The following is a 25,625-nucleotide window of genomic DNA, read 5'->3' as shown; positions in this document are numbered from 1 at the left end:
TATATCTTGGGAAGAATCTGAGTTTAATGGCTTTCTGGAAGGTTGAGTTTGAAGACCACTACCTTATGTGTCACCTCCCAAATGTAGTGCTCTACTGCTTCTAAACAAAAATAAAATGCAGAGAATGAAACATCTTAGGACTACAGGAACAACGCTTATGTCAGGCCTGTGAGTCAGTCAACATGACATCAGCGCATCTCTTTAAATCTTCATCACTACGGCGTGAGTCATCTGGTTCATTACCTGCCACGGCTAACGAGATTCCCCTCAGTAAGTCCTTTAAGTGGTAGTCTGTATGGGAGAGAGAGAGTGGTGTGGTAGAGTCCGGAGGAGGGAAGCAGGAGAAGCAGAGGCTGAAACCTGGACAAGAAAACAGTAATTTACTCCTGTGAGGGTCAAGAAGCACAGAAACAACGTCTTGTGGAGAGTTGTTTGTTTCTTCCTCTTCTTTGTTCTAAAGCTTCGGGGGATTGTCTGGTTGCGGAGGAGGCCATCTGGCTGGAGCTTTATCAGGATTTTCTCTGTGAGCCTTTGGCCAACTGTGACCACCTGCATGTGTAAGAAAACTGTAGACTGGACGAACATGATAAATGTTAATGTTGTGTGTGGAAGAAGTTGTGAGAAATGGCCTGAAAAGATTCATGAGAAACACTTCATCTTGATGTAACATTTGTTACACTGCAGGTGTGTGTCTGACTGACGTCTTTGTCCTTGGCAGGTCTCAAACTAATATTGCCGCCACAGGACGGGAGATTTTGTGTGTCCTGAGTTCGTCCTAGCAGAGCACCCCAACATGAGCGAAGGAGAAAACAACATATATATATATTATATATTCACCCATCGTATATCCAAGAAGTAGGGTGCGGTCATTCCCTCCCGTCCTGAGAGCTACGGTGCATCATGGAGTCTATGATGAGAGTGAAAAGGTCGCTGAGGACGCCCATCGGGATGCTGACCAGCTGTGTGTCGGGGGTGAAGGAGAGAAAGCTATGTGCCAAACGCAGGAACAGGAGGAGCAGAGGTGGGAGAGGAAGAAGAGGATGCACCAGGTTGGGGAGGACCCCTTCTCTCCAAACATCCCAAACCAAAGAGCCGTCGATCATCTGCTCGTATCAGGCGGACCTGGAGAAGGAGAGGCAAGTGGACACACAATGTGGAAACACAACATGCCTTTACTTAAGCAAAAGCAACAACACCACACTGTAAAACTTAATTACATTAGTGTGTGTGAGTGTTGTACTATTATATATATTATTAGATTAGTTTTAATGATGCACAAACGTATAATGAGCATTTTACTGTTGTAGATGGTAAAAATTAACATTATTTAATTGTATGTAAATGTAAAACAATATGTTAAGGTATATGGTACAATATTTCTCTCTGAATGTAATGGAGTAGACGTGTGAAGTGGCATCAAATGGAAATGCATTACTGGAGTAAATGTAGTTCCATCACTGAAAACACATAGGTTCACAGCATGTGTGCTTTTTTGGACAAGTTTTGTAAAAGTGTTTAATTTTCATAATTCCCTGGTGAAAATGGGAAAACTGGCTTCTTGTGAAATAAAGTTTTAATATGAGAAAGAAATGTTGTCAAACACAGTAGGAGATGAAAAAACCCAGCACCCATGCTTTGAATTTTTAAATGTAATCTAAAATGAATTCTGAATAAACTCGATGCACTGCTCTGGTAGAGATGTTGCGTTAATTACATTCTGTCTGTGAGATGTCAGGTGTGTTTGTGTTTTTGTCTGCTTTACAGAAAGCTGCGGGAAGCAATGAACGCTCAGAAGAATGCAGAGAGAGCAGCTATGAGAGCTCAATTCAGGAGAAAATATCACCTGACTGAGGTCTGTGTTCATGTTTGTAATAGAACAAGAACATTTTTTTAATTTATGTTTTTATTTTAATTGGTCTTTTACCAGAAGGACTCTTGTTCCAACATATATCAATATTCTATGTCCATTTCTAATTTCTTTGCCAACTTTGTTCCATAACTTATTTTAAAGTGATTAATCTGTTGTTGGTTTTTTACATTTTTTTTTATAGTTTTGTGGTAAACTGTTAAAAAATGTATTGTACTTATTGCCTGTTTAAAAGTAAATTCTCATAGTTTTTTTTAACAGATTTCAAACAAATGTAAATAATTTTTGCACTATTCAACTTGTAACTCTCCTGTTAATATCATTGTTTTCTTTATACGTATATGTAATTCTAATTTAACTAATTTAAATAGCCATAACGCAGTGGTTATACGTCTGATTCATGTACAATTCACGTACAAAAGTTATTGTATTACCATGTGCATGTTGATGAATGCAGTTCCAGGCTTAGATGGAAAGGACTGTAAAAACATTTCTATCAACTAAATACATTTAGAAGAATGTGCAGCCTTTGTGGAGGTACGTGAGGTAATTTATTTTTAGAATAATAGGCCTGCCCTTTTACAGGTGTGTTTCTATTTGTTTTCCATGCTGTATGTTGGTGTAGCATGGGCCTGGGTAATGTAGTACAGATTGAATTTAGGTCATGAAGTTCTTATTTTTTGTCACATGTTCAGCCTCTCCTTCTTCTGTTTTTTCTTCATGATTAGAGCCCCAAGGACACGAACCACCTGAGGGCTGTTCGAGGGAAAGTGTCGCTCCCCCACAAGCTGTCGAAGATCATTCATCCTGAAACCAAAACCAAGGACGACGGCTTTAAACTGCTGAACGCCTTTCAAGGCCTCAGCTTCGGCCCAGCGGCGCTCACAGGGAGGAAACACAGCGAGATGTCCACTCCTACACCAGCAACTTGTAAAGTCATGTGATCAATATGTGATCGCAGGGATGATCGGTACACCGCCTTGTTGCTCACACACATACGCAAACTCAGTCCAATCATCCCCGTTGCACACAAACATGTCATTCAGACTTTCCTTTTGTACTTTTGTCTTTTATTTAACAATAGTAACGTGCCAGATACTGTTATATCTTATCTGAGATGAGCTAAATATTAATGCAAGGGGGTTGAGAACAAGATCAATCTGATTAATACACCAGTCAGTGAATCTTACCTCACAAGTGTCGTTATATTGTGTTTCAACTGAAGAGACTAATGATATTAATTAATAAAATAATGACTTTTTTATAGTAGGGGTCAATATATTAATTCAGTACAAAATATATAATACACTTTTGTTAATGACATTCATAATGAGGTTTTCACATTGTCTGTAAAAAGGGCTGATCACATCTTCACCCCATTTAGAGCCTCATTTTGTAATAATAATAATAATTAGTTAATGATATTATGTATTATGTAATCTAGAAGTGACTGTAGCTAGTTTCTAAATGATAGGCTATAGATCCAAGTGAGTGATCTATACACAGGTAAGGGATCTCAGGGCAACACGTTCACATTTCATCACACATTCACACAATGACATTTTATTTACTTATTTTGTACGTATGATTAACTGAGAAAATTGTTTTACTGTCTTATTCTAAATAATCTCTGATCTGCATCACAGGTATATCAATTATATCTATAATGTTTATGAGCCAAGTTTCAAGCCATGATTATTGATGGTCTTTTTATATTTGGTTTATTAGCTGTGACAAAAACATAATAAAGACATCTTTGACCATCTGGACTCTATTTATCTATTACATTATGTGGTGTGTGTGTGTGTGTGTGTGTGTGTGTGTGTGTGTGTTTGTTTGTTTGTTTTTGTGTGTGTTCTGGATCAGCCTGACATTTGGGCTCTGTTGTGATTCTCTTGAACTCTGATCTTTACATCTATAAATCATCGTCTGCTATCAGTTCATCAGAGCGATGGAGCACATTCAAGGATATGAGGTTAAGGTAGAAGGAGAGAAATAATCCACGACAAGGAGCGGTGTCACAATTTTGGATGAGACCAACAGACACATCTCATTTGGACCATGAGGAGCATGTACATCCGAGTGACTGTGTGTGTGAGAGCACAGGGCACATGCGGGTCCAGAAATCTGCTCTGTGGTGTCGCACCACAGAGAGCTCATTGCGTGACGGCAGCGGGGACGCTGGCACGTGGAAGGTTGGAGGGGAGACAAGGAACTGAGAGTACAGGAGTTAGAAAGAGGGGTGTGGATGGACGGGTGCAGAGCTTTGAGGAGATCCCTCACACAGGGAGGAGCGGCTGGGTCAATTTGGTGAAGTTCTGGAGAGAAGATCGTTTCCGGCATCTCCACATGCACATGGAGAAGACATTCAACGCCGTCGGCCCCATCTACAGGTAGCGGGAAGATAGAGAGATGATGTCATTGCCTTAAGTGTGTCATTGACGCTTGAAAAAAAAGAGAAAATGTTGATCATCAAGGTTTTCCAATATATTTATGCAACAGTAATGGATATGAGTTTACACCATAGCTTTTCTGTGTGTGTGTGTGTGTGTGTGTGTGTGTGTGTGTGTGTGTGTGTGTGTGTGTGTGTGTGTGTGTGTGTGTGTGTGTTTTAAGGGAGCATGTTGGCACCCAAAGCAGTGTGAACATCATGTTGCCGTCTGACATCGCTGAGCTGTTTCGCTCAGAGGGCTTGCACCCCCGACGGATGACCCTGCAGCCTTGGGCAACACACCGAGAGTCACGCAATCACAGCAAGGGAGTTTTCCTCAAGTCAGTACCCCACCTATGTACAACTCATGTTGTAGTGATAAGCACTTTGTATCTGTTTAAGTGAGACTGTGGGGACTCGCCTACCTTTTGGGGACAAAATACAAGTCCCCACTATGCAAAACAAGTTTCCAGAGAATGATTGTATGAATGTAAGATCGTTGTTGATTTGTGTCTCTTTCAATCTGGGATTCTTGCTTCTATTGAGGTTTTATTTGTCTGTGCCTAGAGCCCATCATCTAATAATCTGTTCATGGTCTTAGGTTAGGATTTGCAGAAATAACTTGATGGGTAAAGTTGAGAAGCATCACAGAAGTGACCTGTTCACGGTTCAGGTTTAGTCAAGGGGCAACACAAACTGATGGCGAAACAGACTTTGTCACAGCACCTCCACTTTACAAATACAGAACATCACATCTTTGTACATCTGCTTGAGAAAAGTTTTCTAGGTTTTTTTCCCAATCCAGTTTCTCTGCTTCACAATGACTGAGTTGAAATGAAGCGGCTCAAATTTAATCCCTCGCTCCAAATATTCCTTTCACAGGAACGGTGAGGAGTGGCGAGCTGATCGTCTTATACTCAACAGGGAGGTGATGATGAGTACGCCTGTGAAACGTTTTCTCCCCCTGCTTGATGAAGTTGCAATGGATTTCTGTCGAATGCTGCAGGCGAGAGTAGAGAAGGATGGGAGAGGCGAGGAGGGGAAACGCAGTCTGACCATGGATCCCAGTCCTGACCTCTTCCGCTTTGCACTGGAAGGTCTGTGATTTGTGACTGGTGGTTTCTTTGTGTGGTTGCACAGTTGAAGTTTACATGAGTATATGTTTTATTAACTCATAAACATCATTGCCACACAATTCTGGCTCCTTTTCTGTCTATGTGTCATGTCTCCTTGTCATCCAGCAATACAAAGACATTGAAGTCCTGGTAGAGGGGACAGTATGGATTAATGTCATCTCCCAATTATGCCAGGCTTTCATTCACCCTAAGTATCAGCTCAGTTGAGTCACAAATGCTGACGTAGGCTGTGACAGCGTATCACGTCGGAGGAATTATTCAATTAAAATCATCTTTTTAAAATCTTTCTCCTCGCTGCTTCTGCTCTTTCTGTTTTTAATCAAGAATTATCTCAAGCCTCATTTTAACGTGAGGTATAACATAGTATAGATGTAGGAGGTCAAGGAGAATATGCACCTTTAAAAATAGAAACACTGACAAAGACGATCAAAGCTCGAGCATCTGCAACATGTCGCATTCACAAGTGTGAACGCATGTGTGACTTTGTGTGGGTGTGTGTGTGTGTGTGTGTGTGTGTGTGTGTGTGTGTGTGTGTGTGTGTGTGTGTGTGTGTGTGTGAGAGAGAGAGACAGAGAGTGAGGGAGGGAGGGAGGGTTGATGACTTTCAGTCATGCTAGTCTGCTCCTAATGGACCACAGCACACGAAGCCAGGTGCTAAGCCAGGATAGGAATAGACCTGCAAGAAACTCTATTCCAGTCAGTGATGTGATGTTAATATAATACAAGCATGTCTGATGGGTGATGGATGAAGGAGAGGCAGTTTCTCCCAGACAACTTATGCACTCAGAAAACAAAATGGTCTCTCTGTGTGAAGCTGGATTTGAAAAAATAAATAATTGAAAAATTGTTTTAACTTTACTTCATTTTAGAATATTGTCAACCCATAGAGTAATCCTTCAGAGGTTGAATTTAAAACATGGACAAATTAGTCTGGAGGTTTTATAATCTACTTTAAAAACTGTCAACCAACTTGAAACACGTCACTAATTTCTCACCTTCACCTTCCTTCCTTGCCTCCCCCTGTAGCCAGTTGCCATGTGATCTACGGGGAGCGTATTGGCCTCTTCTCCTCATCTCCCTCCCTGGAGTCCCAGAAGTTCATCTGGGCCGTGGAGCGAATGCTAGCAACAACCCCTCCTCTCCTCTACCTGCCCCCTCGCCTGCTGCTCCGCATCGGCGCTCCCCTGTGGACTGAGCACGCCAATGCATGGGACCACATCTTCAGCCATGGTAGGCAGACTTCTTCCCCAACTTCTTCTTCTTCTTCTTCTTCTTCTTCTTCTTCTTCTTCTTCTTCTTCTTCTTCTTCTTCTTCTTCTTCTTCTTCTTCTTCTTCTTCTTCTTCTTCTTCTTCTTCTTCTTCTGTTGAGCTTTATGGCTCTTGGCATCCATAAGTGTTGCATTACTGCCAGCTGGACTGTGCCTTTCGCCATCTAATCCAGCATTGCCAGGGCATGTTTGCAAAGGTGCAATAAGGAAATGTTCCTGAATGTAGTGCATGTGTGAATTTTGAAAATCACAAGCTCTGCCTGAAAGGTTATCCCAGTAATTTACAAGGAACTGTGTGTGAAAGAGGCTTAACTCTCTTCAATCTGCTTCAGTATCCTCCTTTACTACTCCCATTTTACCTGACTCTGTCATCCTGTACTGATCTCTTTCCAGCGGAGGCGAGGATCCAGAAGGGGTACCAGCGCCTGTCATCCTCCAAGGCTCGGGGGGCCGGGGCTGGAGCAGTTGGATGCCAGTACACTGGGGTTCTGGACCAACTCATGGAGAAAGGGCAGCTATCTTTGGACCTCATCAAAGCCAACGTCACTGAGTTAATGGCTGGAGGGGTTGACACGGTTTGTGTGTGTGTGTGTGTGTGTGTGTGTGTGTGTGTGTGTGTGTGTGTGTGTGTGTGTGTGTGTGTGTGTGTGTGTGTGTGTGTGTGTGTGTGTGTCAGGTCTTCTTTTGCTTGTGTTTGTATATCACCCTAACTGATTCTGTGTCACTTCACATCCCGTCGTCTCTGCAGACAGCGGTGCCCCTGCAGTTTGCTCTGTTTGAGCTGGGTCGTAACAAGGAGGTTCAGGAGAGGGTGAGGCAGCAGGTGAGGGCGTCATGGGCACAAGCTGGTGGTGATCCTCAAAAAGCCCTGAAGGGGGCGCCTCTACTGAAGGGCACAATGAAGGAGATTCTCAGGTACATCATACATCATAATCAGACATCTGCTCATTGCCCGATTAAACTATTTGTGGGTCACCTACATATACACACACTTTGCACCATTTTGCATTGTGTATGTACCCTGTTGCCTCCAATTTCCTTATGAAGTTACGCAGTCCTCTATCTCTTCATTATATGCTCAGAAATCAACCAGGAATCATATGCATGGATACTGTTTAGCTCAAGGTGTTCTGTATGTCTAGACACATTTATATGTTTGATATTTAGAAGTCAAAGGTAACACATTTGTGTGTGTGTGTGTGTGTTGTGTCAGGTTATATCCGGTGGGAACGACAGTGCAGCGGTATCCAATAAAAGATATTGTTCTTCAGAATTATCACATTCCTGCTGGGGTGAGTGATCAGACTGTCACTGTGAGGTACATTCAGTGCTACAGCTGGACTTAGTTTGTTTGACGGCCATCAACTCTCCCCTCAGACGATGGTCCAGGCCTGTCTTTACCCCCTGGGTAGGAGTGCAGAGGTGTTTGAGGATCCACAGCGCTTTGACCCCGGGCGGTGGGGCAGCAGCAAAGAGGAAGGCCAGAGAGGAGAGACGGCCGGGGGCTTTCGCTCCCTGGCGTTTGGGTTCGGGGCGAGGCAGTGTGTCGGGAGGAGGATTGCCGAGAACGAGATGCAGCTCTTACTCATGCATGTGAGTGATAGCAGACGAGAGAAGGAGGATGACACCAGTAAGAAAGGATATGAAGAGGAAAGAAAAGAGATGGAAAGGCTGATGTTGAGTTACAAGGAAGGCTTAATCAGTGTCTGTTGAACATCCTTTTCTTAAAGGGACAGTTCACCTCAAAGTAATATGCCATGTAAAACCATGCGATAAGTTTAGAGGGACAGTCTCTTCTGGGTGGAACTAGTAACAACTCATCTGAAATGTGACAAGGAGCTGATAAGGGGTCACAAGACAAAAGATTGGGTGTTATACAAATAAACTTTATTATTATTATTATTATTATTATTATTATTATTATTATTATTATTATTATTATTATTATTATTATTATTATTATTATTATTATTATTATGATAAGTAAAGTATGAGTATGAGTACTTCAGTAAATGTACTTTCCACCACTGCTGCTGAGTATAGCTGTGATCCTTCTTAACATCTGCTCCTCTCCTTCCCTTCCACTCTGTCTTCACGCCACCATCACCTCCCCCTTCCTCTTCTCTCTTGTCCCTCTTCTCTCTCCTCCCTCTCTGTCTAGATCTTGCTGAGCTTCCATCTCAGTGTGTCATCCTCAGAAGACATCAAAACCACATGCACCCTCATCCTTCAGCCCGAGACTCCGCCAAGGATCACTTTCAGCAAACTCTGACACACACACACACACACACACACACACACACACACACACACACACACACACACACACACACACACACAGAGAAGAGACTAATGCCATCAACATGTTTGATCACAGCTTGTTTTGAACGCCCAACATAACAACCATATTTGTGATGACACTCACTGAAGCTTGAACTCAGGGTTTCTTGCATCTTCATACACTTTGCATTCAACCCAAGATATTATTAATGCTGGTGAATAAAAAATGAATGTCCTTCTCCTGTTCTCATGTCGTTATTGTGGCAAGCTTGCAAAAGCAGAAGTAACACTGCTGTACACCAGATGGCGCTAAAACACACACCTACACATTATTTACATTTTTTTTGCGATTGTCCTTCCCTATAGTCCCTCCTCACCTCTCAGTCTTCTTGATCTGCGTCTTGCATCAAACAGGTTGGTCATTTCCTCTCTAAATATGTAAACGTTACAACCTTACTTAATGTGCCTGTGTAGCATCCTGTTTGAGGACTATATGCAGCGTGCCAACACTTATTTATGTACCCTGCTGTTTATATAGCATGCAATTTTGTTAGATTGTTTAATTTTCATCTGAAAAAATGTCCTGCTGTTTATTTATCTCCCTCCGCCAGATATTGATCACTCATGTTTCCCCTTTTGTCAATTGTTTGCTCATAAGCTCCATAGAAAGTCATAATTTCCTCCAGAAACAACTGACTATGTAGTGCTCAATGTTAAAGACTAAAAGGTGAAAGTTTTAATTAATCATATTATTTTACTTTGCACTCCATGCGTAAAACTGACCTTTAAGTTAGTCTGGTAATTATGTTCAGTGCTATTATATCATAGCACTATCATTATATCATACTAGGTGTGTGGCAGAGAGCTGCAGGGTTTCTCTAGTCTACTCAGGAACAAAGGTCTGTTTGTCCTTTGGCTAACGATTTACACCCTCTGACTGTCAGACTGGGTTCATGCCTGACTGTGCATAGATACACAGCTCCATGCACCCGAAGAAATTTTAAGTAAACTGTGTCACTGAGCGGAAGACACGTAATCTCTATGTGCCACCTCATTTGTCAAAGTCTCACAGTTATATAACATCAACCGTTACCCATCTATAACTCTCTAGAACAGGTTTGTGTGTTTTCCAGTCGGCTGCAGAGGGTAAATGCAAACTGTGGAGGACATCAGATTAGTAATGACACAACTCTTTTTAAAGTTTCAAAAACTTTCTGAGATCAAGAACATTAAACTAAATCTGCAATAAACTCTTAGAAATATGTTTTTCTAACCCAGAAAGATACCATTTTAGAGTAAGTCACCCTTTAGTAAGGGTGAGTAAATCATCTACTACAACTTCATAGACAGTTGTAAGCCATTAATAAAATCTACATGTTTGGTGCCCAATTGGCTGGTGGTAAATTATTAGACTTTCTTTGTAGTTCCAGCTCTTTGGACCATCCTGTGGATTCCTCTAATGGACTGTTTGATATCTGACCTTTGCTTCAGGCCATGTGGGACAAAATTAATTTTTCAATTACTTATTGACATTTATAACTGCTGACTTGAACTACTGTAAGAACCATTTATGAATTACTTATTAACTTTTTGGCCTATAAGAATCATTCATTATTCATTGATCTGTTTACTTATTTTTTAAATACAGAATACTTAAAAAGGATAGAAATAATTGAAAAAAGAACATTTCACAAGTTTTTCACAAAGGCAGACATTTACATTTTCTCCTTGCTCAAGTTGACGTCTTCAAATGTCTTGTTTTGTCCAAAAAACAAAGTTTTGCAACAAAATAAAATAAAGAAAAGCAACAATTCCCCCTTATTTGAGAAACTTAAAATATCAAATATTTGGCATTTTAACTTGATGAATGACTTAAACATTAAATGATTCTCAAAATTGATCTGCCTAACTAACAAATAGTTCAAGCACAATTTACAATCATCTCCAAAGTACTATAAAGATATTATGTGTCCAGTTTGTGTCAAGCTCAGGGTTAGGGTTACATAACCTGCGATGTATCACTTTGTGCTGTAGTACACCCTGATAGTTTACCGTCATCACCGTGGCATAACCCTTTTTCCATTTTTAGCATCATCTTGGTCCAATCAGGCTACTAGAATCAATCCAAAATCCTCCCTGTGTTGCAAGCAGTGCCCCCCTCCAAAATGTGTGAGTGGGAGGAGAAATGAGGGGGCAGCAAAGGGGTCAGAGTGTGAAAATGAAAGAAAAAGAGTGAACCCGGCTTGTTTCGGTGTCACAAGACAAGTGCACGACCTGAGCGCAGAAAAATTACAGAATATAAAAACTAAAACGGAGGAACCGTGCACTGGATTTGTTATTTATATGAATGGATACTTTTTTTTAAATGGGTAAGTGGACCAATTATTTTGTTTAGTAATGTGGGTGCAGAACTAACAAGTGTTGTACATTATCAACTTCAGCGTGATTAAAAATCCAAAAATGAGCTGGGTTTATTTACCTGGATTTACTGTTTAAGTCAAGTGATGACACAGGAGCTTTGTGTGCCGTAGGTAAATCTGTGGATACTAATTTATCCTTTTTCAATATCCGTGCTTATGCAATATAAAATGATTTAATCAAATATGCTACCCAGTTGATGCTTTTGAACTTTAGTGCAGAGTCACGGTTGGAAAAACATCTGCCCTCTTACCTTGGGTTCACTGATCCATTGAACACATGCACAGTGACAATGTGACCCGCTGCGAACAGGCCACACCCATCCCCTGGTTCACCTCTCTTATCAAGAGAGTGCCACAGACTGATATTTTGGAACTGCTTTATTTATCGTCAGCCTTCCAGTAACAGGTACCTGTATCCATGTATGTGTGCGCATGTGTTTCCATGTGTACTCTCTGGGATGTGTCAGAGCTGGAGGATCTCAGTGGGACACGTAATGATGTGTGCAGCGGTGCGGCAGAACTGGGTCACAGGGAGATGGAGAGAGAAAGACACGAAGAGAAAGGGAGAAAAAAACACTGACAGCTTCCGAATCCACAGGCTGGAGGAGCTTTGTGCATGTTCACATTATGCTGCAAAAGTCACCATTTTCATCGGGGAGTTTCCTCTGCAGACTCCAAGCTTTGTCCTTCTGTCCATTCTCCACAGAGCGCTTTATTCATAGCACACACTCAAACATGACACTATTAAATGATAAAGGTCAACAAGGTCATAACACTGTAGGCAGTGCAAAAAAACCCTTAAGAGTAATTTTACTTTTCTCTTTTCTGCATTGAGATCCATAGAAATGTTCTTTTTTAGATTCCCCCCCCCTTTGTCCTCACCTTTTTGCGTCCGTTGTGCCATTAGCGGCGACCTTGTCTGACAGGCTCCCCTCTCGTCCTCCTCCTCGATGGTCTTCACTCTCTCTCCTCCCCTATGGTGGTAGAAATTGCGGGCTTGACTGATTGTGACATCCTTTAAAATGGATGCCATTGAACTGTCTCAAAGCCCTCAACCAGGTACCAAAGTGCTTTGCATGAAAGGCACTGGCTCACTTTACTGGTTTGATCGCTCAGGTAATTTGCAGCAGTGGTGACAAGTGGTGTCAGTGGGTGTTGAAAGGCTTTACGATTTTACGAATTTTAGGAGAAAGGACATAAAATAAATATAAACAAATATTCTTTGAGCTTAAATGTTGCTTGTTTCAATAGAAATTGTTTAAATATCTACTACTAAGTGGAGATGACTTAGTAATAGACAAAAATACACTCTGTCTATCTATCTACTCCATCAGATAGCTGAACACATATATTTTAAAGCTGCTCTAATCAATAGTTTTATAGTAATGATGGCTCTAAAGACAGCAATGTGAAAGAACTGTTTTTCAATGATAAGGAGAATGTGTCAGCACTGTGCTTCTCAGGATGGAGAAGAGCATGTAGCTCCGACACTGACATACTGGACAACAACACAAATGCAGCCAAATCAGTCTCCTTTCAGTTTGAGTGTCTCTTCTGAGAAGGCAAGACACGTCAGTTTGTCTTCCTCTTTTCCACTCACTCCTTGAAAGTCTGTTAGAGTTTCAATGCTTCTCCTGCTACCTGAACCCTAACCCTTAACCTGTGCCCATCTTGGAAGATGGCAGCTGGAACGTCGACACTTTTGGTTTGACGCATGTAGAGTGAACATTTCTTTGATTTCTGGCAAAGCATTAAGGAACATTTTGCATGATATTGATAGTGTGTTTAAATAGACGCACTACCTTACAGTCAAAGGATGGTCAGTGGATGGTTTCTATAATAGGAGATATTCGAAGGATTGGTTGCGGCCTACTCCACAGCAATAACTGAATGAAGCCTGCAAACAAACAACCACATGTATACATCTTGGTAAGGAAGTCTGCTGCATTGATTTCCACAAGGAATTGGAGGATTTGGAAAAAGTTGGAACTGCTACATCATGGCGGGTCGCAATAGAAATGCCAACCCGTACGTGCCTGAATCATGATTTATCTGCCTTTTGAACAATAAAGCCCCGAACTGTATCGGTAGTCTGCATTTGAGTCCTATGCCTGTTACCCCGCTCTCTCAATTGGATATCTTCAGTAGACGCAATAATCTTTTATTAAACTACATGTCTTCTTCCAGTTGTCTGAAATACAGCCTTCTTTATAGTTAAGAATTGCTGGAGTGGTGACTCTTTTCGTATTTTCATTTGTTTCAAATGTCCCCAAACAGCCCATTGTATTCCTCTACATGGCATTAATATGAGCGTTTCTTCCTGCTTTCAAATTTGCTGCTTGTCGAAGATAATCTTAACTGCAGTGTTTGGTTTTCATATAACCGACTCGTATGACAGCTGAATGTCAGCATGTAAATCTTCATGACCCCCTAATGTCAGGTCAGTATGTGTGTGTGCACATACTGAATTTATACTCCCTCTACTGACACTGTACATTCAAATTCTGTGTTTGAAAGCTGCCATTATTATCTCCACTTAACACAAAGGCTACCTGAAGTGTTGTTCGTCCTCATCATTTACACAGCAATACATATTTCTCAGTTTGAGGTGTTCAGTTAACTTGTACTCGCAGGTGGAGTTGGCAGTAGAGTTTTCATGACTTCACCTCGCTAACAACATTTCTCTGTTGCTGCAGCTCGAATCAGGCGCTACTCCGAGGCTATGACACAACCGGACTCTTTCATCCAACGCCAGCAACTAGATGCCAGCATGGCTGACACTTTCTTGGAGCATCTCTGTCTGCTGGACATCAACCAAGAGCCAATCACAGCGCGCAACACCAGCATAATCTGCACCATCGGTGAGTGTGACAACCGGTCGCAGACACTGAGTCTCAGTTTCAAGTTTGTTTTCTGGCAAAAGAAAAGTCTGGTGGGAGTCTGTCGGACAGCCAGCTGTCGAGCTGTCTCTGATTTACTTCTGCCCAGAAAAAAAGATAATTAGAAGAAAAATCTTTGTAGTTCCTGCATATCGCCTTTTGATTCCTCACAAAGGCAGGTATTTCTTTACTGCTCACTGAAGGGATTGTATCTAAAGTGATGAAGTAGCCGGTAAAGAGATCAACATAGTTTATTCTATAAATTATTCTATATATAGTCAGCAGGATTAGAAAAAAAAAAACGTTCGGAAATTTGGTCAGTCAAAAAACCTAAAGGTTTTCGGATCACTATCGCAGTAAACACGGAGAAGCAACAAAATGTCAAATTTGAGAACTGGACCCAGTGATGTATTATTTATTTTTGCTGCTCAGTTTTAATGTAAAATGTCCTTTCTCTTACTTCTGTTCCTTTCAGGTCCTGCATCCCGATCAATCCCCAAACTCCAAGAGATGGTCAAGGCAGGAATGAATATTGCACGTCTGAATTTCTCCCATGGCTCACATGAAGTGCGTACAGTACTTCTTCACGATTTACAGTACTTATGCACATGTTTTGATCTTTCCTTTAGTCATGTATTGATTCTCTGTCTCCCTCCATGTGTCTGTCAGTACCACGGTGAAACCATCAAAAACATCCGGGAGGCGGTGGAGACGATAACCTCTGACCCCTTGTATTATCGACCGGTTGCCATCGCCTTGGATACGAAGGGTCCGGAGATCCGCACCGGATTAGTGAAAGGGGTAAACATGTTATACTTCATCCATCAAACAGTCTTAACCTAATTCATCCGTCACATTGAGTCAGCTGTAAGGCATGCTGACTATAAGTCCACTGCTTTGTCTCGCCATCATTCCTTTCCGGTCGTTACCTACATTTATTTTGGCTAAAGGACAGCTGGTGTTGTGTCCTCATTCTCTTTTTTTATCGTCTTGATTTGTTGTTCTTTGTGTTGCTGTTGCATGCCGTCTGCTTTGCTGAACAAATAACTCAAAGCTCTTGGAAGCCTCTCCATGCCTTGATTAGCTTAGAAAATGCTCTGCATGACGTATGAGCTGCTGATTCCTGCTTGTTGTGTTTGTGTTTAGTTGCGTAATAGGAAGATGGAATTAAGTGGCGTTAATAACACGTGTTATATTTTACATTATATATTATCTTTGCTATATTCTTACCAACTCTTTTTAATTTATTGACCTTACATACTGTATCATGAACACTCTTGCAAGACAACAACAACAGACATGAACAAATTATCAGTAGAAAGCAGTTGAACTATTTGTAGGAAAATGATAAACCCGTACGGTTTAATTCTGTCACGTTATCATCATCATCATCATTGGCTGATGTGAATTAGCGGTAATATTCAGCCGTCATAAACACACTTTTTTAAGCTTGGCATGCCATTAAATCAAACCGTCAAACATGTGTTTGCATGTGGAGTTGGATCAAGCAGGTTTCAGATCCGGCTCAGATGCAGATTGTGGTTTTGCAACATCAAACAGAGGAAGATTCTCTCCCAGGACGAGAAAGCCAAATATTTGACAAGGACCTGCAACATACTATCTACAGCTGTACTGTAATGCTTACATGCCAGTGGAGAATATATTTATTTAGAATATTAGCAGAGCATGAATTACACTTAATAAATAACTGAGTTTGCTGGTTCTTATGTTCATGGTTAACAACAACAGCTTGCAAGTCCTCGTCTGTGTGTAGTCATGTTCACACAAACGCAAACACAGTCGCTTAAAATAACACTTGAAAGAAACTCCGTACTTACCCAACAGGTTATACATACATGTGTTCTTTCACATATGCACAAATGACACGTGTGTTGACATAAAATACTATTTAATGCATAGAAAATGACCTATATGGTACTAACACTCGTTAAAAATATGTTGATAATAGACATGATGATAGTTTTTACTGTTTGCCTCTTTTTGTATAGAAAGTGGAGGAGGAGGTGCACCTTGTAAAGGGCAGCCATGTCCGTGTGGTGACAGCAGACAGTGACAAAGACAAGACAGACGGGAAGATTATCTGGGTGGACTACTCCAGCCTGCCCAAAGTCCTCAAGAAGGGAAGCAAGATCTACATCGATGACGGCCTCATTGGACTCAAAGTAGTAGAAATAGGTAATACACATTAAGTTGACTTCAACAAACCTTCAAGCCTGTATTGCTTACCTCTTGTTTTATATATATATATATATATATATGTATATATTTTTTTTTTTCAGTATAAATAAATACAAAAATATAGTTTCATCAATTCATAGAGGATAATTTGGCCTCTTATTTTCCTTAACTTCCTAACAGGCTCTGATTGGGTGGATACGGTGGTGGAGGCCAGTGGTCTGCTGTGCAGTCGTAAAGGTGTTAACCTCCCTGGCTGCGACCTCATCGGCCTGCAGGCGGTCAGCGAGCGAGACGAGGCCGACCTGAGGTTCGGGGTTGCCCAGGGCATTGACATGGTGTTCGCCAGCTTCATCCGCTCTGCCCAGGATGTCAAAGATGTGCGGCGAACTCTGGGGGCACACGGGCGGGACATCAAAGTGATCAGCAAGGTGGAAAGCCGGCAGGGGGTTCAGAAGTGAGTCAAGGAAAAAATATTTCTGAATTAAAACCACTAAGGCACATTTATTTTAAGTAGCTGGGGACAGTGAGCATTTTATAATGAGGGTGTGACAGGACTTAGAAATCCACCCTCCTGAGGACAACCAGCTGTCAGTGACGGACGGACACATTTATGAAAAGCGATCCGTGTGGCCGTCGGTGTGAGTTATAGCTGCCACTTTATGTATCTGACACAAATTATGTCACAGCTCTCTCATCGCCATTACTCATCTCTGGGTTCCTTCGGCTACTCGGTGGCTGCTGACAGTGTTTAACTACGGCTTTTATTTAAATTTAAATCTACTTATAATTCAAATAATAAGTAGATAAGTAGATCATAACAATTAAGCTTTATACGATTTAATATGTGTATGTATTTGGCGTGATAACTCCTTTTATATGTATCAGGCTGCATTTTTTTCTTCAATCTGCATTTTTCTGGTTAACATCGCTCACACATGCATTTTGGTTTTTGTCCAGATGATGTAGGGTTCAGATCACAATGCAACACTATTCTCAAAATGTTTTCAAGATCTGTGAGAATCTGTCAGAAGCTGTGAGCAAAATCCTTTTTTTGCAGATCAAGACCTGCATTTCAATGCTAATAATGCACAAAAACATAATTTGTACTGCCTCTGCTTCTTTATCTCGGCTCACTCCTCCTTTTGTGCTCTTTTCCAACTCCCTTTTTGTTTTATTCCAAACTCTCAATCCTTTGCCTCCCCATCCTCCCCTCATCTAACTGTCAGCTTTGAGGAGATCCTGGCTGAAAGCGACGGCGTGATGGTTGCCAGGGGCGACCTGGGGATCGAGATCCCTGCAGAGAAAGTCTTCATCGCCCAGAAGATGATGATTGGACGCTGCAACTCGGCCGGCAAGCCCGTCATCTGTGCCACACAGGTCAGGGATGAGCACATACACAAAACACAAAGTAGAGGATGCAGAAATTATTTTTTAAAGAAATGCAGATTTAGACTCCAGTGTTTCCAATCAAATGTTAAAGCGGTCCAAGTAAACTAACATTAAAACCTAACAAGTACACATTAACCTTGCACTCCTATATAATGTGCTCACACAAACACACTCACTTGTCCAATAAATTCATCCTCAAAGACACACAATTTCTCTCTTTCACACCCCTCTCCCGACACGCACAAACACACGCACACGCACTCCTGCAGCCATGTTGAGTCACAGTGCTGTATCTTGTTTATGCTACAGCTCCTGACTCAGAGTGACAGCGTTATAACATGTTATATACTCGATATCTGAGCTCACAAACATCCCCCACACATACACTGATCAGCATTAGCAGCAACATCTTAACTACTACAAAAATACAGTCTCTCGGGTAACGCTGTGCGCAATCATTTTCCATCTGTCTGCCTTGCTTATTGACTCACAATACAGTCTCGGCACGTCAATAATGATCTGGCGAAGTCATACTTGCCTGCCTGGGTTGAAATGATCTCACATTTCTCCTCCAGTACTGCCCAAACATCCACATAGCCATTACCTTCTCCCTTCATGCTCTCCCTAATGCCTGTTTGCCTTACATTAGTTTCTCATCTTGGACAGAAATTGACATACAAAGTTAATTATTTGTAATGGATTAATTGATTGAATCCCTTTTGCAGTGCCGTGTGGAGACATTTTGGTTGTGGTTAAAAGACTAATGTGACTGTGTAATGTGTTTGTAGATGCTGGAGAGCATGGTGGCCCACCCACGGCCAACCAGAGCGGAGGGCAGTGACGTTGCCAACGCCGTGCTGGATGGAGCAGACTGTGTAATGTTATCTGGGGAGACCGCCAAGGGACTGTTTCCTGTGGAGGCAGTCGCAATGATGCACTCGGTGTGTGTTACTGCGTGTGCATGATGTCCATTGTGTTACATCTGACTTATAGTAGTGCCCTCTGATAACGCTCTTCCCCTCTGTTTCGCCTATACCCTCCTCCTCTTTGTCTGTCTCTCAGATCTGCAGGGAGGCAGAGGCGGCCATTTTTCACCAGCAGCTGTTTGAGGAGTTGCGTCGCCTCACTCCTCTCTCTTCTGACCCCACAGAGGTCACAGCCATCGGAGCGGTAGAGTCCTCCTTTAAATGCTGTGCGGGGGCCATCATAGTCCTCACCACCAGTGGCAGGTGTGTATACCTACGGAGCACCTAAAGTCCAGAGGTGATGTTTTTTTATCTTGCGTGCACAAGTTATTTGTCTTGTGGGAATAACTTAATATTTACACTGACCCTAGATAAGATTATGAGCTTAGTCGCACAAGATAAAAAATCACCTTACGGAACTTCATATTTACCAAACCTATAACCAGAAAAATTATAAATGGATTTGCATTTATATAGGGCCATTTGTCTGACGAACACTCAAAGCGCTTTTACTCTACATGCCAACATTTACCCATTTACACACCCATTCAAACACTGATGGAAGGGTTGCCATACAAGGTGCCACACTGTTCATCATCAAATCTAATGCTCATTTACTCACACAGTGATGGCTGTGCCTTCGGGAGCAATTTAGGGTTCAGTAGGTCCTCTAGGGTCTTCAAAAGAACGTAAACGCCAGTCTCCTGCATAAAAAGTCACTCTACACCGCAATCCACCATCCCGACCTCCACACTGTAACCTTCCATCGCTTCACATGTAGGACACACCACCTCCTGCTTTACTTCTGAACGGTGGCATTGGGCACAAATCTTGAAGTGCTGAAACATCCAATATGAATGTAATTCCTAGGATACTCAGCTGTTTTTTTATACAGCCAAAACCATGCCCAGACTGAGTAAATGTATCACTTAAATAAATAAATAAAATACTAAATATATTTCTGTTCTCCACACACATGTAGTATAAATATACCATGTGAATGCATATTTGTTTTTAAACCCACATGCATAGACCTATTTCTACATATAAACAGGCACCACATACAACATTTTTCCATACTGGGGCACTGCAGGATACAATTAAGCAATAGACATCCTATCATGTTCTATGACGTGTAAAAAAAGACTGAGCAGACGCATCTGACCTTGATTTTGGATCAAGATTGCAATGATAAAAAGAGTCTAGAGCGATGCTATCCACTCTGTGAGAGTGTACTTAGGCATGGCACTGCTTCGATCTGAATGCTAATGTGGACATGCTAAGATGCTCACAATGACAAAGCTAAAATGCTGATGTTTAGCGTGCTAATTAAATGATAACGTCATGAAGAATTGGACAAATTTAAAGTGTTGACCGGATGATGGTGCAAGATGAAAATTCATCCAATTGCTGTTGAGATATTTGACTCAAAAATTTAAACTATAAATGTCAACCTCATGGTGGTGCTAGGGAATGTCAGGATCACTACAGTCATTAGGATAAATCGTCTGGGCACAAAACTTCATGGCAATCCATCCGATAGTTATTGAGAGATTTCAGTCTGGTGGACCAACCAACACACTGACTGACAATGCTGCTAGCATCGCCAAAAGTGACTTTGAGAGTGTGTTCATTATTTCGATTGCAGAAGCTTCAATCACAAAACTGCTCAGCTGACTAGTGTCTTGATAGTAGCAGTGACTAAAGTGACATCTGTATTTAGATCTATGGGGAAAACAAAGGTTAAGCAACATGTTCGACTCCACCACCATCATATTTCATGATTTAGAAGAATGGTGTTCATCCCTTCAGTAGAGCTCAGATACTTGTAGACTTTATGCCGAGGAGCATTGAACCTGTCAGCTGGAACAACGCCTATCTGTACATGGAAATGCTGTGCATATGTGCCAACACTGAGAACATATTTTCCCTCCTTCTTTCCTTCCCCTCTCTCCAGGGCGGCACACCTCCTGTCCAGGTACCGTCCTCGCTGTCCTATTATTTCCATCACCAGAAGCCCTCAGGTACAGTCTGCCTCTATCAACCAGCCGCACATTTGTCTTGCCTGAAGTGCATTAGTTGTTGATGACTCACACTTTTCAAAACTGAACAGTGTGTGATACAATCAATTTTTACTCTCACTGTCTGTCGTTGTAAATGGTGACGCACTAGAGATGTCAGATTGAACTCATTGACTGAATTCAGAGCAGCGCATCTGTTGTGTGGACTCATTCAGCTCTGTGGCTGCTTGCATGGGGACTTGACCCTGTGACCCCTGTTATGGTAACTCCCATAACCTCTCAGATCACAGGATGGTCATTTTGAATGTTGAATGTTGAAACCCTTAACAATAATAATAAAAAAAACAATAATGGCTAGACAATTAAGGGATAACACATTTTCTTTCATTTGCATAGAAAAGGGACTTTATTTGCCATTTAGTGCCTTTTGTATATTTCTATAAAAGCTATATTTTTAACACTGGTGGGAATCAAGAGCCTGCTTATATGTGTGAAAAACTGAGGCTTGTATCGACTAGTCCATCCATCCATCCATCGTCTACCGCTTATCCGGGGTCGGGTCGCGGGGGCAGCAGCTCCAGCAAGAAACCCCAATCTTCCCTTCTACGGGCCACAGCCTCCAGCTCCGACTGGGGGGGTCCCGAGGCGTTCCCAGGCCAGTGAGGAGATATAATCTCTCCACCGAGTCCTGGGTCTCCCTTGGGGTCTCCTCCCAGCTGGACGTGCCTGGAACACCTCCCTAGGGAGGCGCCCAGGTGGCATCCTTACTAGATGCCCGATCCACCTCAACTGGCTGAGCTTCTCACCCTATCTCTAAGGGAGACACCAGCCACCCATCTGAGAAAACCCATTTCGGCCGCTTGTACCCGTGATCTCGTTCTTTCGGTCATGACCCAGCCTTCATGACCATACATGAGGGTAGGAACGAAGATCGACCGGTAGATTGAGAGCTTTGCCTTCTGGCTCAGCTCTCTTTTCGTCACAACCGCTGCTCCGATTCTCCGACCAATCTCTCGCTCCATCGTCCCCGTCACTTGCGAACAAGACCCCGAGGTACTTGAATTCCTTCACTTGGGGTAAGGGCTCATTCCCTACCCGGAGTAGGCAATCCACCGGTTTCCTGCTGAGAGCCATGGCCTCAGATTTTGATGTGCTGATCCTCATCCCAACCGCTTCACACTTGGCTGCGAACCGATCCAGTGACTGTTGAAGGTCACAGACCGATGATGCCATAAGGACCACATCATCTGCAAAGAGCAGCGATGAGATCCTCAGGCCATTCCGTGAAAATCACGAACAGGATTGTGATAAAGCGCAGCCCTGGCAGAGGCCAACATTCACTGGGAACGAGTCCGACTTACTGCCGAGTATCCGGACACAACTCTCGCTTTGGGCGTACAGGGATTGGATGGCCCTCAGAAGTGACCCCCTCACCCCATACTCCCGCAGCACCTCCCACAGTATCACCCAGGGGACCCGGTCATACGCCTTCTCCAGATCCACCAAACCCATATAGATCGGATGGGCGTAGTCCCAGGCCCCCTCCAGGATCCTTGCGAGAGTGGAGAGTGAAGAGTTGGTCCGTAGTTCCACGACCAGGACGGAATCCGCATTGTTCCTCTTCAATCAGAGGTTCGACTACCGGCCGAACCCTCCTTTCCAGTACCTTGGAGTAGACTTTACCAGGGAGGTTGAGATGTGTGATACCCCTGTAGTTGGCACACACTCTCTGGTCCCCCTTTTTAAATAGGGGAACCACAATCCCGGTCTGCCACCCCCTAGGCACTGTCCCAAACTTCCACGCAATGTTGACGAGTGTCAACCAAGACAGCCCCTCAACACCCAAAGCCTTCAGCATTTCTGGACGGATCTCATCAACCCCTGCGGCTTTGCCACTGTGGAGTTGTTTGACTACCTCAGTGACTTCCGTCAGGGAAATTGACGATGATTCTTCGGGCTGTGCCCAACCGGGCTCCGTGGCAAACCAGGCCACCAGGCGCTCGCTGTCGGGCCCACACTCTGGGCCTGGCTCCAGACGGCACAGCTCTCAGGTTCATAGGGACACACAAACCTCTCCACCACAATAAGGTGATGGTTCCCAGAGAGACTAGTCCTGTTTCTTAAATAAAACAAATCAAATCAAAAGCATCACTGAAACATTTCTAAAATGACAACTAATCTTGAATGATAAACACATTTTATTTAGTAGTTGGTCATTCAATTGTAACATTTCTGTAACATAAATAAAAATGATGTCCTGAGGGTGAAAACTAGAGGAAAGGTCATATAATAAATAATAAAACAGGTATATAATTCATTTGTATGTGTACCTTCTTCTTTATTGTATGCAAATTTGACTTGTTGGCCTGATAGTGTTGCTAAAGAAAAGCTTATAAAGTGTCCAAAATGGAAAGTTTAGTTTGCCGGGGAGCATGAATGGTTACTTTAAGTTACATGATATGTAATTATTGAATACATGTTAAAAGGATGTACCTGCTGGTGGTGCTAGAGGAAAGGTCATGAGTTCACCTATATTTGGTGACCCCATGACCCTTCAAATGCATTACTGGAGAGTCCCAGAAGATGTGTGAATGATCTCCAGTCATCCCACATTTCCTCCAACATAAAGCTGATACTGAACCTTTATTAAACATTGAAACTATCAATGGAGTTCTGAAAAATCTAATTTTAACTTCTGATCAAATACTTTTCATAGATGACTACTAATAGCGTTGTGGCTACTCATACAGATATCCTCCCAAGTCCTGTCCTTAATAACTGTATTTAATTCTAACTCCCATTTCTCTTTTGCATGAAGAATATTTTCTGCCATGCCAGCTGTTAACGATCTGTAATCTTTACCCATTCGGTATGTCTTTTAATGTAGTGCCTTCTTTTTTCAAGGTAGTTTGTAGTTTTTTCCTTTGATACAAACACTCACTGTATTGTAACACAATCTTGAAATTAGTATGTTTTGTCCTCTCCCTCAGGTGGCCCGTCAGTCTCAGCTGTTGAGAGGAGTGTTTCCTGTCCTCTTCCACCCTCTGCCTGCTCCCGTCTGGGCCGATGATGTAGACAACAGGGTCAACTTTGGCATGGACATAGGTTAGTGTGTGTGTGTGTGTGTGTGTGTGTGTGTGTGTGTGTGTGTGTGTGTGTGTGTGTGTGTGTGCGTGTGTGTGTGTGTGTGTGTGTGTGTGTGTGTGTGAGCGGTTTGTCTGATTGTATGCCTCCATTAGCCTGCTTCATTTATATGTCATGATACCTTCTTACTCACACACCGTCCTCTGTTTCTTTCCATGCACCTCCTCAGGAAAAGCAAGAGGATTCTTCAAGTCGGGCGACATGGTGATTGTGGTTACCGGCTGGATTCCAGGGTCCGGTCACACCAACATTATGAGGGCAGTTAATGTCCCATAACAACCCGGATTTACTTGACTCTAAATCTGACCGACATGCTGATGTATGTAATGTGATGAAAACCTGACCCCCTTTTTAAAATTCAATAATAACCACTGGGATCTATAGATTAACAAAAGAATTTGAGCAGCAGCATCATTGTTATTTAAACTCAAAGTTATTTTAGGGAAACACTTGCCACTGGAACTGGTCTCATGAATGTTGAATTTATGTTTAACGTGTCTTGAAAGCGATGACTCCCTGCAAATAAAACATCATTAAGTTTCACACGCTGTTCTTCTATTTTATGTCGAGACATTAGCTCGACTAATTGAGCCACCTCCTCCTTTAATCTCTGTGGGATCATTTGTGGGAGTAATATTGAATTGAAAATGAACATTGTCTCTTTGCCTGCCATTGTTGAAGCATATCATTAAATGGTAGCTTTTATAGAATTTGAAGATAAGTCTTTTATTCCAGTCCATAGCCCTGAGCTTATCTCTGTGACAGCCCCATTCTTTTGGCTATTATGAGCCGTGCCGGGAAATGCAGAGATGACGGGTATTGGACTACATCCCTTTGTCCACTGAGATGACCCAGATGCCGACATCTTTCTACTGTTCTCCCGTAAACTAATTATATCTGCTCCTGCATGGGGCCTTCTCATGTCTGATGAGCCTTTATGTGACATGCTTGCCTGTGTCAGGCTTCCTCCTTCTTTAGTGTTTCCTTTCCAGTTCTAATGCGCCTCAAATTCTCCTCACTTGCTCTTTCTGTCCATAACATCTACATCTAATTAGTGACCAAATATCTGGGTGGTTGGCTGTATGACAATTTATCCTTCAGAATGTATGTGTTTAATGTAACAGGTTGAGGTAATGTTATTTTCAACTAATGTGTACACCTTTTGATGAATTGATCTATAAAAATGCATCATATTTTATAAATTAATTATATGTTTTGTATATATAATATTAATTTGGAAAGTAACTACTCAAAACAGCTGTCAAATAGATGTACTGAAGTAAATATTCAAATGTTTACCTTTTAATTGTAAGTAAGAGGTATTTGAGTAAACTACTTTCCATGACTGAATTTTTAATAATGTAGCTTTCTCTGTCATTCTCAGCCCAGGTTTTGTTCAATTGCGTGTTTGAAAAAAAAAGAATCCTGGCATGTGTAGTCGTTTTAGATGAACTGGTATTATATATCAGCTCTGATTGGAAAATTATCATTTATTGCACTAAAAGAGTTGAGCTTTATCGGTTTGGACTGGGCATCTGTTGATGAACTAATCCAATTGCATTTTATTGTTCTCTCGTGTCTTTTTATTCCGTTTTTTTCTGAAAAAAAGGATTGCTCTTCTCCCG

At 42.1% G+C, this 25,625-nt stretch overlaps 3 protein-coding genes across 3 annotated transcripts; all 3 read left to right on the top strand.

Annotated features, from left to right (window-relative positions):
- The first annotated feature begins 900 nt into the window (after positions 1 to 900).
- On the top strand, positions 901 to 2,811 carry LOC115021233 (complexin-3-like). Its single transcript, XM_029451502.1, has 3 exons — positions 901 to 1,140; positions 1,769 to 1,852; positions 2,596 to 2,811. The coding sequence occupies exons 1-3, from the start codon at positions 901 to 903 to the stop codon at positions 2,809 to 2,811; spliced, it is 540 nt and encodes a 179-aa protein (XP_029307362.1).
- A 1,126-nt stretch (positions 2,812 to 3,937) lies between these two features.
- On the top strand, positions 3,938 to 8,975 carry cyp11c1 (cytochrome P450, family 11, subfamily C, polypeptide 1). Its single transcript, XM_029451500.1, has 10 exons — positions 3,938 to 4,260; positions 4,484 to 4,639; positions 4,794 to 4,796; positions 5,181 to 5,395; positions 6,461 to 6,664; positions 7,097 to 7,278; positions 7,452 to 7,618; positions 7,917 to 7,995; positions 8,081 to 8,296; positions 8,865 to 8,975. The coding sequence occupies exons 1-10, from the start codon at positions 3,938 to 3,940 to the stop codon at positions 8,973 to 8,975; spliced, it is 1,656 nt and encodes a 551-aa protein (XP_029307360.1).
- Positions 8,976 to 14,089: 5,114 nt separating this feature from the next.
- pklr (pyruvate kinase L/R) lies at positions 14,090 to 24,661 on the top strand (the record flags this gene model as incomplete). The annotated part of the gene is made up of 11 exons (XM_029451133.1): positions 14,090 to 14,264; positions 14,758 to 14,849; positions 14,952 to 15,083; positions 16,292 to 16,478; positions 16,662 to 16,935; positions 17,708 to 17,858; positions 18,659 to 18,811; positions 18,933 to 19,099; positions 20,793 to 20,859; positions 23,847 to 23,961; positions 24,170 to 24,661. Coding segments are annotated over 11 exons (1,620 nt in total), but the record flags the coding sequence as incomplete, so codon positions are not given.
- Positions 24,662 to 25,625: the final 964 nt, after the last annotated feature.

Source organism: Cottoperca gobio, chromosome 16 (genome assembly GCF_900634415.1).
Source record: "Cottoperca gobio chromosome 16, fCotGob3.1, whole genome shotgun sequence".
Taxonomy (NCBI): Eukaryota; Metazoa; Chordata; class Actinopteri; order Perciformes; family Bovichtidae; genus Cottoperca; species Cottoperca gobio.
This window is presented reverse-complemented; position numbering and strand designations above follow the sequence as displayed.